The 17,274-nt window shown below is 36.7% G+C and overlaps 1 protein-coding gene across 5 annotated transcripts in view; it reads left to right on the top strand.

Moving 5' to 3' along the window:
• Nucleotides 1-17,274, top strand: part of STXBP5L (syntaxin binding protein 5L) — a 197,940-nt gene that overhangs the window by 88,474 nt on the left and 92,192 nt on the right. For all 5 annotated transcript variants that reach the window (XM_069866934.1, XM_069866918.1, XM_069866947.1 and 2 more), the window contains exon 5: nt 9,552-9,686. In XM_069866934.1, the coding sequence (XP_069723035.1) occupies nt 9,552-9,686 (135 nt within the window). The remainder of the gene's footprint in view (nt 1-9,551; nt 9,687-17,274) is intronic.

The following is a 17,274-nucleotide window of genomic DNA, read 5'->3' as shown; positions in this document are numbered from 1 at the left end:
AATTTTAAATTAAGGGCAGGCAGATTTAGACTGGATATAAACAAGAAATTTTTTACAATGAGGGTGGTGAAACACTAGAACCAGGGAGGTAATGGAGGCCCCATCCCTGGAAATATTCAAGGTCACGTTGGATGGGGCTCTGAGCAACCTAATCTGGTTAAAGATGTCCCTGCTTCTGAAGGGGGGGTTGGACCAGATGACCTGTGAAGCTCCCTTCCAATCCAAGGCATTTTATGATTTTGTATTTTGTGATCTTACTCACAACAAATGATAAGTTCAATATTCTAATATAAATATGCATCAACTACTTCATATCATAAATACCCATATTTGTCAAGATCTGAGAAAGATCTCTTTTAAAAGTTAAAAAACGTCAGACAGCAGAAACAGTCTACATTATCACTGGGAATTTGCAGCTTGCTAATGTTACGTTATAGTTACAGGCATTCTGTGGTTTTGGTTTTTTAGGTTTTCAAATCCGAGTTTTGAGACGTCCTTCATAGTCCTGTTCAGATCTCTTCTTTAACCTTTATTATTATAGTGGATTTCTAGTGACATATTAAAGCAGTGAAGGATATGCACCCATTCTGTTGCAGCACATCACGAGATTCCTGGAAAACACACCACCTCTTTCCTGCCCAGGCACATGGCAGCTTCAAGCAGAATCCAGTGCAATGATTTAAGATACTTTTCCTTCTGTCACAATAAACTCTGGGCATTATTCCAGTAAATCAGAAATAGAGCTAGTAATGTCAGTGTTAAGATTATCTCATTAAACAGTACATGAGCAGGAAGAGAAGACAGACTACAGATTGCAGAAAAACAAGGACCGTTAATCACAGAGTCCCTGTCTACTGAAGCATAACAAATGAGAACAGCTGGTGTCCAATAAGTCTACATGATTTTAATTGATGGAAGCTGTTAAGAAAAAAAAAAAGTGTACTTACAGAGAAAAAGTATAAACATGTAAAATTGCAATTTTTTGATGTTTTACTTTTAAGTCCATTTTAGAATTTCAATGTTCTCCCAGTAGTAGAAAGTCATTCAAAATAGCTTGATAACTATTTATATAAAATAAGTTTTAAACAAATTATAGTAAGAATATACGATATAAGCAAAGACTTGTGTATGTTGTAGCAAGCAGGGGATGAAATAGCATGTATTTTTACTTTTCTAGCAGCTCTGTAAAGTTAACTTGTTAAGCAAAAAGACAGGTTTCAAACTTTCATCTTTGAGCTAAGTCCCAATTTACTTTTTTTGATACTAGGAGATTGAAAAGTATAACCTGTGGTTTTTATTTAAAGCTTCAATGTTGGGTGAAAGGATGAGAGAAAGTCTACCCTTTGGAGCTGGGTTTTTTTTAATGCAACTGCTATAAAATCAATGAAAGAAATTAATCAAAAACTTTCTCTTTTGAGAACATTATTTTCTTCTTCCATCCTTTGGGTTTTGGCTTTCTTTTATTGCTAAGAAACTTGCTGGCTGTTACTGTAGTCTGTGTTGCCCCTTGCTGTCACTATGCTTGGTATTACAATTCTGTTTTTATTTAACCTTCAAAGAAATTAATGGAGAACAAGTGAAGTACTACAGATAAGAAATAGTGATTTCACAAGCCAGTAGACAAGAGAAAAGCTATGTACATTGTCTTTCGCTTGAAGATGAAAGCAGGAGTCTCTTTGCCTACCCAGTTTCATTAATTTGCTCACTTCACTGATTTTGTGCAACTTTTATTCTCATTTTTGTTGTCTTATAACCTTGAGCTGGCATCAGAAACGAAGTGGAAGCCAATGGAAAGTATGCTGGTTTGTTGCAGCATCTTTTTATTTTTAAGGAAGCAAGTTTCCATGTGATTTACTTTTTCACTTGGATCCAAGCCAGCCCGTTACACCTTTTCATTCAAGCCAGCCTGTTTCACCTGCTGCATTACTGTTGTGATCTAGTCATGGAGAGTATGCCACAGTCATTGTCAGTGATCATGTTCCCGCATGCAAGACATCCCAATGGACTTACAGTCAGAACTGTAAAAGGGAGTTGGCAAAGAGGATGTCTTTTTCCTGTATATTTGTTCAAGAGGAAGGAAAGTAATTTTCTGTCACCCTGAAGATTAAACAAATTATTAGTAGTGGCACAGGCTACAAAAGTTGTTATTCCCTTGCATACTGGGATTTCAGGAGGGATTTTGAAGCTTTTCTGGAGCTCCCTTAATGTCAGTTAACATGATGTAAAGCTAGTGCTAAGACAGATAGCCATTGAGTTACTGAGGCTGTGAATTTAAATGCATATATCTTGTTTTATAGCAAGTTATTGTACAACTGTCTTTTCATATTTGTTATGGCATTCTGAATAGGTCAGAGTGATCATTTATGGAGTTGTAAGAAGGTCAGTTCTAGGAAATCAAACTGGTAAAAAACAAAGGACCTGTTGCATGCTGCATACTTTGACTGTCCATGTAAAGTGCTCATGATAACCTCATGATCTTTTATCCAAATACATAAATTCAGACAGATCTACATGTTTATTAATCTAATAAAATGTAATGCATCTTATAAGTTTTTTAACTTATCAATCTGATTTATTCTACAGTCTTTTGTGTTAACTGCTTGTGAATAATTTATGTTAACACCCATTATAAATGCTCAAATAGTTGCTACACTAAAGTTCTGTGTAGTTAACATAAGCTTTCATGTCTTAAAACAAGTATTTATGGAATGTTGTGAACTATTCATTACAGTTATGAGTGCAAATTCATTTGAAATAGTAAGCTTACAATTAAAGAATATGCCTAATTTTAGGCTTGTAGGACTATTTCACCTGTCGAGAAGTTTTGCACAGCAACTTCTACCTTATGAAAAAACAGAGGATTTATAGAATGGGGAAGAGAAGTGTCTCTTACTTATATACAGAATGTCCACTGGTAGCAAGAAGAATACTTTGCTTAGGATATGTTTATGTTTCTATTAAAATTATAGATGGAATCCTGAACTGTTGTACCTCAGCATTTGTAGGGAATATTCCATCATTGAAATACTTTAAATCAAGACAGATATCTTTTAGTAATTTGTTCTAGTTCAAGCAGTACCTAATTTGAAGAAATCCTAGGGCCTGTCTTAAGCTGAAGAGAGGAGACCCAAATGTTTATATCTTGTATTATAATCGACAGATTAAATTATCACTGTTGTACAGTGACCATATTGAGCACTTGTAGCTGAAGTGATACAAAATAAAGACAAATAAAACTCACTTGTGAACTGATTGGGTAAGATGAATAATCTGAGACACCGAATGTGAAGGAGATGTTGACAAACAGATGTATAGCATTAGAAAGTAACTGCTTTGAATCCATATTTCAGTCATATGCTCTTGATAGGAACATTTATTGAATTGCTTCATGTAAAGCAATTCATTTTGCTGTCTCTTGCTTTAAAACATTGATCGCTATGGACTACTTCATGAGGACTAACCTTAAGTACTGCCTTCAATTTGTCCTACTGTTTGCAAGTATTGATAGCTTAGTCAGGAAACAGGCACAGTAGCATGTGAGCTAAATGATGACTTGTTTCACAGTGTTTAATTGTACATAGTTTCTCATTTCACTAATAACCTAGAATTTATTGCTAGAGATGATTCACTGAGTAGTTATAAACAGAATAGTCACACTCAGCTCCTGACTAATTTGATAGAAAAATAGAACTAAGTTGTAATTATTACAGTCTTCATTAGATACTCTCCACCCACCCGGTCCTGTCATAAACTTTAATTGCAGTGTGTGCACAATAGTCTTAAAACAACAAAGAATATTTGAGCAGTCTGTATAGTACTCTACTGGAAAAAATCCACAGATGTCCATTCGGTATTTTGAGAATATAATTTACCTTAATATTCCTCTTGTGTTCAGATACTTCTAAATAACAATGGGGTTTACTATTCCAATGCCTTTTGTTATGCTGTCACCAGGATCCAATGCAACTTATGTACAATGTACTTTGAGTTCTGCTTCATGTTCTTCTATATAAGTAATTAAACCAAGAAGGACCAATTCATTTTAGTTCAAAATAAGTGTTGACTGATGTTAGCAAAAAGATATATGCAAAACAGATTATTTTTTTTTAATTTAAATTAAAACTAAAGCACACTTTTAAAAACCAGGTGGACCACAAAAATCAGTCTCAAAGGCATCTTTGTTTCGTTCGCTGTCTGCTAAGATCTGCATGTGTGAGGCTACTATAAATTTCTGAAATTACCTTGTGTGGTATGTGGAAAATCTAGTTTGAATAGGATAAAATTTCATGTTGTGCTATAGTAACACCAAGACCATGAAAGGAAAAACTGTACTGAACTGTTATATATTTCACTTGACTTCTAATCGTGCCAGTTAGTAATTTAAAGTACTTCCTGTACTCTTGTATCAGCTCTAGAGACTGTGCATACACGTCAAGTAAATCAAGCTAAACATTTGAGTTCAAAATCAGAAATCCCGATAATGGAGTTAATCTTGGATTTCTACCTTCCTAGGGCATCCTGGTATATAATCATTCAAACAACCCATGTTGCAGGGGAACACTATTATCATTACTATGCACAGACCCAGCTCACATCTATCTGGGGAACTGTACAACCATCTGCTGCAAATGCGTCCCATGATATGAACGACAGACTGCGTGAATTGTTGCTGTAGTGCATGTCTTTTACATGTCCTACATAGCTGATGAGCTCCAAATTTATATATAGTCCTGGGAGAAGACTAAATACCTCCAGAGACCAATTGCTCATAATTAACATTTTTTTATGGGATCTGCTGGAGACAGCAGATTCTTTTCTTCATTGTCTATAGCTTTAGCCTGTGCTTCTGTTTCGGCACTTCAGGTCAGCTACAGATTACTTTGCTTGAATATCTGTCTAGATGTTCTTGTGTGCATTTCATGACTTAAAGCAATAAACTCAGCTATAACATTCCCTTGTGAACTAAGAGAAAAACAATCTGACGTTTTCTGAGAGCACCGGCTAGCTAGGAACTCCCTCAGAAAGACCAGCGGGCTTTCTGCCTCTGGAGAAGGAGGGTCACTAGATGACTCTGGTCTTCTTTGTATGTCAGTGAGAACTTCTCATATTAATTTCGCTCAAAAATACCAAAAGAGGGCAGAGGGGAAAATATAAATTTAGTTGCAGTTTTGATGTCAAGGAATGAGCAATTAAATAATTAAACTGGAAAAACTGTTCATGATTTTGACAAAAATGCAATTTACTTTCCCTCCTTCCGGAGCTCTCCCCACCTTCCACCTGGAATAGTGTTCTAGGAAAATTTTTCATATTAAAATAGAAAAACAAAAATAACAAAGCCCAGGCAGAAGGAAATGTTCTCAACATTATCTTTCATTTTTCTTAGAACAATATGTAGTGTAATAAAGATGATGTTAAGTCCTTTGGGAGTTTCAAATAGTATTTCAGAGAATGTGATCAGCTAAATTATTTTAACAACATAGTAGTCTACTAATACACAATGAGATTTTTTGATTAGAGTTGTTAGACTGTACAGTGCTGCAATTTTCTGAAAAATATACCTTTTCAAGTTTTGCTAGTCAGAATATATTCCTTTCTAAAATAAGGTTCGATTTTTTGACAATGCATCTTTAAGTTATTCCATTGTCTCTCTTATATTGCTTACATAATTCTAGAAGTGCTTTCAGGACTTTTGTTAAAGAGCTTTGGCTGAATAATTTCGGATTTGGGCACCTTTTTTTTTTAAAATTACATTTTATATCCCGTTTTGTTCTTGGAATATATTGGGAAACTGAAACAATGTTCCAGACTATTTTAGCAGCACAGAAACACCTTTTTTTATATCAGCTCTTTTTTTGTTGTACTACTTCTTATAATGATCAATGAGATTCATATTGTGGTTTGCTGCTAAGAATGTATGATATCCACATTTCTGGCTAATTTTCTTTAAGTGACCAATCTTCAGCAAATTCTCAGGTTTCCACTTAATTGGGTTCCATATTATCTCAATCAAATTGACAATCTGATTAAATTTTGGCAGAAGTACTTCCTACTGGCATAAATCACTACAACCCCTACCTTCTTAAGAAGAAAAATAGCCTTTCTTTCTGACTAATTGACTGGTTTTTGTAAGGGCATCAGAGTACATCTTAATTTTGTTCTAAAATACATGAATAATAGAGGGATAACTTTCATCCACAATGAAAACTACAGCATGAGATTTCATTGTTTTCTCTTGATGAAATCATTATGTAATTTCAGTACTTACTGAAATGGAAGATTTTGATTATAAATCTAAGTTTTGCTTCAAAGCTTTAGAGCCTAAAAGGCAAATTAATATTTTCTGTAAAAGTGAAAAGTCAATAATACATAAAGCAGTTTGCATTTAATTTACATAATTTAAAGTAAAACTACATTAGAGCAGTGCATACTTTTTAGAGAATATGAAAATCTTATTGCTTTTTTTGGCGAAACCTAATAATGTTTTGAAATGCCTATTTTGAAATGCCTAGTAATCCCTAAGCTCCAATAGGTTTGTTACATATCTGGACTGTTTTTAAGGGAATAGCATCTCCTTATAGGGTCATATATTGTAATTCACATTTGGTAATGTGAATTAACATTTTGGGTAAACAGTGAAGACTGTTTTCACCGTGGAAGAATGAACATGCAGTATACTTTCTTATCAGTTTGTCCCATAGATCTGTCAAATCAAAATGAACTTATTTAAGAAGAAATAGCTGAGCTTAAGAAGACAGTAACATTTGATTCATTCTTCATTCATTTTCTTCATTCTTTAGCAGCACCTGATTCTCTTCTGCTCCTTCATACTGTCTTATATCTATCCAGACTTAGTAGCTACTGGTGCCTGGGATTTCAGATGGGTCAGCAGGAAAACAAGTCTGGTAACAGATGGCCAGCGATTAGTACTTTAGTCTGGTTTTTCTTATATTGTAGGACCTTGCTCATGAAACCTTATGTTCTTGAAATTTTAAACCCAAGGCGGGCAAATGGAGGACATGCAGTAGCTGTGAAATTAGACACCCATTCCATCTGATTATTGTTGTGGCAGTACAAGCTAGAGAACATGAGCTAGAAGCAAATTTCAAATAAAAAAAGAATGGACCAAGACAGCCTGTGTCTGAGGTGATTTTGAGACTTTATTCATAATCGGAGTACTGGATTCAGTCTTGGGCTTTGGAGAACAAGTTTTCCACAGTAAATGGTACTGGCTTGTGAATGGATCTATCAGAGTACTGAAAATTAATATGGTCCTAGGTGGACTGGAACCTGCTTAGTCTGATGTCACAACTGCAAGAATTTGGAGTAGTAGCACTCAAATCAAATAGGGTTCACTTTATGAATTGTCAGTCACTAGACAGATACATTTTCAATGCTTTCAAAGTTACAAGTATTTTCTCTTCCTGTAATTTAACAGCTCACTACACAAAAGTGCTGAATTAACATCAATGTGAAATGGTTAAGAGGATTTATCAACCAGTGACCCGGAGATTTTTACTCGGGCTGTGCCCTAACAGAGCATGCATATGTTTTGGGGTGCAAAAAAAGAAAAGTAAAGCTAGTACTGAAGTGCAAGAATTTTTTTTTTTAAAAAATAGACTAAATATGATCTAACCAGAAGTGTAGCAAATGGTGCATCTGAAGAGAAAGCAAAAGAAATGGAGTTGTTTAATTTAAGGAGAAGGATCAGAAAAACATGAAAAGCAGCTTCATATTTCAAAAAAACTACACAGTGAAAAGGGCAAATAGTTCTTTGCATCTGTTATAAATGGAGCAATAAAGCTCACAGCTTTAACTCCAGCATGGGATATGTAGGTAGGATACACATTCTGCTTTTTTTTCTGTCGGATATTTGTTGATCTGACTGCACCCACATTGTAAGTACTAAGTTACTGCTGGAGCATGTTTTCAGATATGTAAAACTGTGATTCCCTTTCTCAAAGCAATTCTCTCGAAAAACCTGGTTCTCTTTCCACTAAACACAGCGGAATTATTGTCAAAATTAGACAACTAATGGTAAAACTTGACCTTGTACAGATGGACAGTGCAACACCTTTGTCATACTTAAGTCCCACTCGACTCAATGAAACAAGATCCCTGTGAAGGTTGAGCCTTATTCTGGTTTCATGATTCAGTGATAATTTTCCTCAAAATTAGAATATAAAGGTTTCATATTTCAACTGTGTTCAATCCAGTGTGATAGAAAAGGCCAAAAAATTTCCTCAATTGAATGCATTCAACATTGAAGTTCTGACATATGATCATATTCTTGGAAAACAGTAGGACTATACAAATACCTCATAGAATCTGTTTGGGATCTTTTTCTTTGTAGAGAGTCTGTTACAGGGACTGACTACAGAAAGCACGTGAAATATGTATGAATATTAAACAATTCCTTTAATTCAAAGGGCGACAAATGTTCTACTTGGAGGACTTTACATGAATGAGAGGGCCAAATTACTTGATAATAGCCATCACTCCTCTCATTCCTTTATAATTAATTCAGAAAGATTGCAGTACCGTAAGAATAAAAACTTGAAATATTTATGTTCTTAAAGACTGTTTATATTTTTGTGAGGGAGGAAGGTGTTAAGGATAAAAATCATTGCACAGCCCTTAAAGCAAGTTTGTATATAAAACCTAGAAATAGCCTGCTTGTGGAGCTGAATGATAAACATAATAACATATGGCATACCAAGAAAAATACCTGCTTTTTGTCAAAATTTCTCAGGCTATAATGTAAGATCAAATTTTAAGTCTCTGTAGGTAGCTGCATTCCATTGTGTTTTAGTAGCACATGGTTTTTTATTTCTTATTGATTTAGTTTTGCTTGAATATATGTAATATCTATATAAGAATAATAATATCAAAGTAATCTGAATCTACTGATTTGTTATCTGTAAAAACCTTTATATATTATCATGAGCAACTGTCAGGACATCTTTCCAAGCAAATACAGCACTGGTTCATCAGCCTGTAAGAATGACAGCAGTGTAGAATTCAGTGTGTCTATGATATAAAACTTAACAGAACTTGGTAATGCTCTTATCTAGTGCCCTGTGCTCCCAGATAGACAATAAAGTGAATGTTTCCTTGTGTGCATGATGGTGTTACACTTCTGTTGTACAGAACATTAATCCTGCTGATGTCCATCAACTTCTGTTCATTGAACTGGAAAAACTGACTGTTCTAAGGAAGGAAATAAGAACACCTCACTCGAGATTTTGGATACTATCGTAGTACTATTTTACATACACATGGCAATAACATGACTCAGTTCAGTGCTTGAGTGATATGATTCTTTTTTTCTGGCCCTTAGCATAAGCAAGCAAGATAGCCCTGGTTTGCTTCATGTTCTCTTTTATGATTTTTCTGGAGATGACCCTTAAAATCTGCACATTCTTCAGAACGCTATGCCTGCTTGGAAGGCTTTACTCAAGTTAAAAAATGGAAAGAAAATTATTTTGTCTGCAAAAGTGTTAAAAAACATTGTTGATATGATATTTAGTCATTTTTTGTATTTTCTTTTCCAGGATTACTTACTGTCATCTGCCTTTCCAGAGTAAATGGCTCTATGTTGGAACAGAAAGGGGAAATACACACATTGTAAATATTGAGTCCTTCATTCTTTCGGGATACGTTATCATGTGGAATAAGGCAATAGAACTGTAAGTGCAGACCTTTTTGCATTTGTGTCTCTCTTGATTTTCATAGCCATTTTAAGATTAATTTTTAAGAATAGCTTATTTTTAAAAAATATTAACCAATCTTTTGAAAACCTTTTATTTTAATGAATGTATGTGCAGTATTAACTGTTTTGTTACAGAACATTAGGAATCCAGATTTATGATAAAGACCATGTAATTATATAAGACAAAAAGTTATTTGGCAATCAGTTCAGCTATAAAGTTCCATGAAATACAGATAACCATTAATCTCACAAATTCAGAATTTGCAGTTTTTAAAAGGGCAACAAGATCATCATCTCCTCCAAACATTCTATGAAGGGAATAATGGAGTATAAAGGCCCTAAGATGCTGTGGAGAACTTTTCTTCATTGATCTGTAGAATTGTTTTGATGAGAAGGAACGGGAGGTCTCTAGACCAAGCCTCCTGCTCAACATAGGGCTAATTTCAAAGTTTAATCAGGCTCATCAAAACCTGATGAAGCGATAGGAAAGGTATTGAGTGTCTGTTAAATTACATTTCTCTAACAGGCTAACACAGATACCTGTGTTGTGGGTATGAAATGGAGGGAGAGTTATATAAAAACCTGACTGGGATAAATCTATGCTTCCTGCAAGTAAAAGCCTCAATAGAAATGAAAATTTTTTTCTCTGCTGTTTCCTCTGTGGAGTTCCAGCAAGAAGAACTGCTGCAGACACTCATAGTATTTCATGTCGTTTCTGAGATATCTGCTTCATTTTGTAAGGAACCTGTAACCTCTGTTCGTAAACTGAGATTCACCAGGCTTAGTGACCCAAAAGGACAGTATCTATGAACAGGGCTACAGCCTGCAGTGGTGGATCTAATTCTCTGTCCCAAGTAGAGATCATATTAATCGCAACCACTTATCCCCAACATTCTCCTCTTTCCCTTTTTCCCCCCACTGTTATTACAGTCATTTCACTGATCACTGTGTGCCCCAGGTTGACATTTTCTTTCCTCCAATCTTGCCCCACCAGACTTCATAGGCACAGTCATAAAAATCTAATTTAATCTTCAAAGGACGTAAAAACAGGGATTCAAATGGTAATCAGGATTCAGACAGTCTGCTGATAAATCTTCTGTCCAGTTCTCAATTTTGGAATGCTTGTTTGTCCTGCCTTTGTGAAACATTGCTCACATTTGCTCAGTAGTTTTAGCTGAAAAGCTACTGCTGGAAAATGTGATTTAATCAAAACCAGAACTAATATGTTCATTTTGGCGAGTTCTTCACATAGGAATGATCTCAATTACTTTCTCACTTTCTTTTGGTGATGATAACATATTAGAGGGGGTTTTTTATTCCTATATTTTAAAATTTATATGTATATACTATATTGAGTAGATAATGCTCTTGAGGTTTTGAGAACAGTTGTGAAAGGCAATGAAAACAAAATATAGATAGGTCTGCCACCTCAAGTATTTGGAGATGCTGCGTGTTTACCATGATAGTTCCTTCTCGGTAAAAAGCTGTTCTGCCATGTGCTATTTGGTTGATATCTGTGCGCAGGTACTCATTCATTCCTGCTTCTAGCTTTATGAATCTTACAAGTATAACTTGATCCATGTACACAGTGTGCTAGTCTAAGAAGGCTGTATCCTCTCTATTCAATCTCATCATGTACTTCTTGATATGGAATGGAGGAAGTTGTTCTTCTAGCGTGCAATACACAGGCAGACAGGGGATCCTGTGTGTCTTCAGATTAATTTTGTCATGTTAGAGTAAGAGGCTGGTGAAGATAACGGTGGTGTTTGCCACAGCAGTCACCTTTAACAGATACTATAGCACTGCTGATATTGAAACTAGGTGACTTTTCTCAGTAAAGTAATTGAAACTCTGTTATATGACATAATATAATAACAAATTATGATATCTCTTCCAGTGCTATTGCTTTCTTTGCAGGAAAAGCATAACTTAGATTAATTTTTAAAGAGAATGTTATTAACTCTAAGTGAACTTCATGAGCATGGGTTTGTTAGTAGGTTTGTTCAGGGCTTTATAGGTTTATATGGCCTGTTGATATAAGGTACTTTCAAAGATTAAAGAAAATCAGAAAATGTATGTATGTAAAACTTCAGGAACAGCTTCAGCCTTGCCCCAGGTGTTTTAAGAAGTAATAGCGCTCATAACGCTGTTTTTCATTCTGAGGTAGATTATGAAATTTCAGAGTGTGGTACTTGTTTTGAGGTGTTAGTATCTCTATATAGCTTGGAAAGAGATCATTTACTTTCTATGCAAGTATTTTTTTGTCAAACTTATTGACAAGAAAAGCCCAGTAAAAGGGATTGGTCTGCTGCTATATTCAAGCCCTCAGTTTAGATAGAGGGTTTATAAATAGAATTTTGAGTGTGTCATATTTGTGTGTCATCTGCGTCAACAAGCCTGAAGGAGTGTTCTTCCCTCTTCATGCAGCTCTGATCCAGTTTCTAAACTTCCAGACTTAGTCTACCAACATAACTCAACTTTCTTTCAAAACCCTTCCTCATTTTTCATTGACTTGTACCTACTTTTGATGAAATCACAGTGAATTTTTGTAATGAGGATTTAAATCAGTTGTAACTAATATTTTAAGGCTTTACAGTGAAAACCAATAGGAGATTGAACTAGTTAATTTTTTACAAACCTGGAATACTTCAGCTCTGGAGTGTTAAACTGTGTACCTAAGCCACTGCAAAGCCCGATTACAGATGAAAGTATAAAAAAAAAATGTCAGAAATGCCAGTTCTCCTACTTTTTCAGAATATGGTTGGAGAAGGGCTCTGTACACATTGCTAAAACTATGGTCAAAGTAACCCGAAGAGGTCAGAATACCTGTGTGTCATTTCCCCCTTTGGAAAACACCTACAGGTTGTATTCTAGACTTTCATCGTGGACTGAGTTTCTCTCTCTAAGATCATGATGACATTGCTGAGTAAATAATATAGTAAATGATATTGGATAGGTAAAAAGAAAGAAAAAAAAGAACATAGCAAACCTGTTCCAACAGTTCATTTTAATATGTTCGTGCAGGAGGAGAAATAGCAGTCTAGATGCAACTGCTACCTTCTCTGTGCATGAACCCAAATAGAAATAGTTCCTAGTACAAAGAAAGTGCAAGTTGCAAGGTGTCCTGCTAGACATTTTAGAAACTGTGTCTAAGACTCAGAGTTGCATCTTGAGGTTGAACTGATTCTTGCTTGCTCCGGTTCCCAGCTTTGATCCCCCCTATATGAATGATGATTCTAACTTAGTCATTAAATTTTAAATTTCTCTGTGACTCTACCAATGAAAAGAAGGTCTTAAAATCTCTGGTGTGCTGCATCTTTGTGGGAAGCAGAATTACAGATGTCCGACTACTGGCACTACAGAAGTACTTGCTTCTGCATATGTTTTTCTTAGCACTGTCACATTCAGTCATCTCCAATTCTGTAACAATGACTAATATAGATGTTTTCCTTTTTTTTTCCCCTCTATCACCAGATTTTCTTTCTCCTCAGAAATCATTACAGTGCTTCTGTATTGTACAAGCTAATTTTTTCAAACAGAATTTTTTTCCTCTTTATTTGATTCTATTTTGTTATACATTACTTTTACCTTCTTCAAAGATTGTCTTGGCATTTGAAATTCTTACAACAGCATGTAAGTCACTCTGTTTCTTAGAGTGCATAAAAGATACTGAATGATACATCATCTATGTCTTTTATACACTTTCCTGGGTCCAAATTCTAACATAGCTGAAGAATTATTTTTGAGCTTTCTAATTTTAGAATAAAATAATTAAATAAAAGCTTTCGTCCTTAAAATTTTTTGAAGACTCCTGTTTTACAGTGAATTTTTTCTTCCTTCAGTGCTGTTGTTCTGAGTAAGAATCAAGTCTTACAGCGTATCGGCTCTCTCATCTTCCAAAATGAACACACACCAAATAAATTAATGGCTGCTGCTGTCAGGAATTACTTCTGTTGAAGTGCAAAACAGCTCAAAGTATCACTAGTTTCTTAACAAACTTCTAGTTCTGTACAGATGTCATGGGAGCACTTTGTTCCATCTTTAAGTTCTCGGCAGTCTTTCTTTGTGGGCTTTAAGGTCAACAAAGGCTATGAAATGTTGCAGTCTTTTGTATCATTAGCACATACTTTCTTCTTGCTCAATTGAACACAGGTTTTGCTTCAGGAATTTTTTATTACAAATCATAGTTGGTATTTTTTTGGACTTGACCTTCATGTTTTTTCATTCTGCTGTGTATGGACCCGACTTCGTGTTTTATTCTCTTCATGTCTTTTCACAGCTGTTATTTTCTCAGTCATTCACAGCAGTACCCCAGCTAATATTTGGGAATGAAGAATTCTCTGCTCAAATATTTCACTTACACCTTATTTTCACCTACTGACACTTCTTTATTTTTGCTCTTTCTCAGGAGACAGGATCTAGTTATTTTCTACACAGTCTCCTAAAGCTAATTTGAAGAAATGTCTATACACAAGTATCCGGCCTCAACAATAGTGTGCTTTATTCACAATAGCTTCAAATGTGGTTGCTTTCCCAATACCTCTTTATCCTTCCCAGAAGCTATTGGATCTCTGGTTTTGCTTTTAATGTAGTTCAGCAGTGGTTTTCTTTTTTTTTTGTAGGCTGTTCAGCAATGACAAAATACAACTTTCTGCTCTTCTTGAGACCTCTACTGTAATAGCAATGATGGGAAACAAAACATTTTATATATACCAAAGCTGCATGAGGCAAAACAGCTTTGTGTGTAGACATTTCCAGATGCAGTATAATTTACTGTATAAAAGTAGTAATTACTGTATCTCTCTTTCTGATAGTGTTCCATGAGTTCTGTAAACTAATATTATTGATATAATACAGTTAACTAAATAATTGCTTCATTTAATCCTACTTGTAGTGCAGTCATGATGTCTACCCTCAGGAGAAAATGACTATCATGCCTGGCTTTCCTTTTGCAAGCACTGCTTCTGTAGGGCTCAAAAAAACATTGCTATCATTTCTATTTATACATACTTCTCTTGAGGAAACAAGAAGATACATGAAGTAAACCACTGATCTTCATTTGGCACACTATTTCTGGTCTTAGTGTGGTGCAAAGGACTGTTGTTGGGTTCCTAGCTGCAGTCCTGCACTAGGAAAGAGATAACATCACTTTAGGAGGAGCAAGCAAGATGCAAGAGATTTATCATGTCTCTTCTCTATCCAGCCATAGGGGAGGTTCTGAGCACCAAGAAAAAGACCATGTAGAATGGAGAAAGTTATGACACTTACAAGGACAGTGTTCTTCCCTGCTCCATCTGAATGGTGTTATTTTGTATCAGTGTGACCTGCCCCAAGCATGTCCCCCAAGATGGGACTGTGCATGTCCCATTCCAAACCAAACCAAAAGCTTTTTTCTGCATCTTTTGAATATTTCTCTCTGTTTAGTCCAAAGAGGAGTCAATTTTGATGCAAACAGTTTACTTGATATGTGTAAAAAACCACAATATTTCTTGGAGCTCCAGAAAGGTGGTTCAGGAGGGCTGCCGGGGAGCAGGTTCTACAATTCCAAATTGCTTCAGGAACATCTGCTGTCATCACCCCAGAAACTCTCTGTGTGGCCTTATCTGCAATGGCACATCTGAAATGAGCTTTAGAATATACAATTATTTGAAAAGGATCCTTTCTCTATTCCTGACAGAGTTAGTGTTATGGCTGTCAAAATTTATTGACTCTCTGTTTCCTCTTACCTATGTGTAATCAAAGCTGGCAGCTTTTAAGCAGTCAAGATATTTCTGGTGACTGGACTCTGTCTGGTTGTGGGACCCTCACCCAGCTGCTCTCTCACTCTCCCTCCTCAAAAGGACAGGAAAGTAAATAAGGTGGAAAAACTCATGGGTCAAGTTCAAGTTAGGAAGATCATTTACCAATTATTGTCAACGGGCAAGACAGACTTGATGTGGAGAAAATGAATGGCATTTATTGCCAGTTAAAACAGAGTATTATGATGATGATAAACAAAAACAAAACCTAAACCACTTTCCTCCTAACTCCTGTTTTTTCCTATGCTCAACTTCACTTCTTCATGCCCAACTCCTATATCTCCTCCTTCTTTCCAGCTGAGCAATTCCAGGGGATAGAGAATGATGTTTGTGGTTGGTCCATTACAGCTCCTCTCTGCTGCTCCTTCCTTCTCACACTTTTCTTCTGCTCCAGCACAGAGCCTTCCACAGGTTATAGTCCTTCAGGATAAACCTGCTCCAGCACTGGGTCTTCCACAAGCTGCAGGGAAATTATCTGCTGTGGCGTGGTGTTTTCCATGAGCAACAGAGGAATCACTGCTCCAGTGCTTGGAGCTCTCTGGGAGCTCTTCAAAAATGAAATCCTAGCAGCTCAGGAGAAAGCCATCCCCATGTTCCAGAAAAAAAAGCCAGTGGGGAAAAAAACAGCTTGGTTGAACAGAGAGATCTTGAGTGATATCAAGAAGAAGAGAAATGTTTATGGGCTCTGGAAGAGGGGACAGGCCTCTTGGGTGGACTACAGGAGGGAAGTGAGATTGTGCAGAGAAAAAATCAGAAGGGCTAAGGCCCAACTAGAAATCAGATTGGCAAAGTCTGTGAAAGACAACAAAAAATCTTTCCATAAATATATAAATAATAAAAGGAGAACTAGGGTGACCATACAGTCCCTATTGGACGCAGAAGGAACAACAGTGACAGGGGATGAGAAAAAGGCTGAGGTACTTAATGCCTTCTTTACCTCAGTCTTTAATTGTAAAGAAAGTTGTTCCCTCTGTGTACAAATCCAGGAGTTAGAGGAGCAAAATGAGGCTCCCATGATCCAAGAGGAGGTGGTCAGAGCCTTGCTAGCCCGACTAGACACCCACAAGTCTATGGGGCCAGATGGGATTCACCCAAGGGTATTGAAGGAGCTGGCGGATGTGCTGGCCAAACCCCTTTCCATCATCTTCCATCAGTCCTGGAAGACTGGGGAAGTCCCACTGGACTGGAGGCTGGCTGATGTTGTGCCCATCTACAAGAAGGGTCTCAGGGAGGATCCAGGGAACTACAGGCCTGTCAGTCTGATCTCAGTGCCAGGGAAAGTCATGGAACAGGTGATCTTGAGTGTTATCATGAGGCACATGCAAGACAACTGGGTGATCAGGCCCAGTCAACATGGGTTCACAAAAGGCAGGTCTTGCCAAACTAACCTGATCGCCTTCTATGACAAAGTGACTCGGCTACTGGACGAGGGAAAGGCTGTGGATGTGGTCTTCCTGGACCTCAGTAAAGCCTTTGACACATTTTCTCACAGCATTCTGCTTGAGAAACTATCAGCCTCTGGCCTGGACAGGCGCACACTCTCCTGGGTGGAAAACTGGTTGGATGGCCGAGCCCAGAGAGTGGTGGTAAATGGTGTGAAATCCAGCTGGAGGCCAGTGACAAGTGGGGTTCCCCAGGGCTCAGTGCTGGGTCCAGCCCTGTTCAATGTCTTTATCAATGACTTGGATGAAGGCATCGAGTGCACCCTTAGCAAGTTTGCGGATGACAATAAGCTGGGTGGAAGTGTCGATCTGCTGGAGGGTCGGG

Source organism: Phaenicophaeus curvirostris, chromosome 1, assembly GCF_032191515.1.
Source record: "Phaenicophaeus curvirostris isolate KB17595 chromosome 1, BPBGC_Pcur_1.0, whole genome shotgun sequence".
Lineage (NCBI taxonomy): Eukaryota > Metazoa > Chordata > Aves > Cuculiformes > Cuculidae > Phaenicophaeus > Phaenicophaeus curvirostris.
This window is presented reverse-complemented; position numbering and strand designations above follow the sequence as displayed.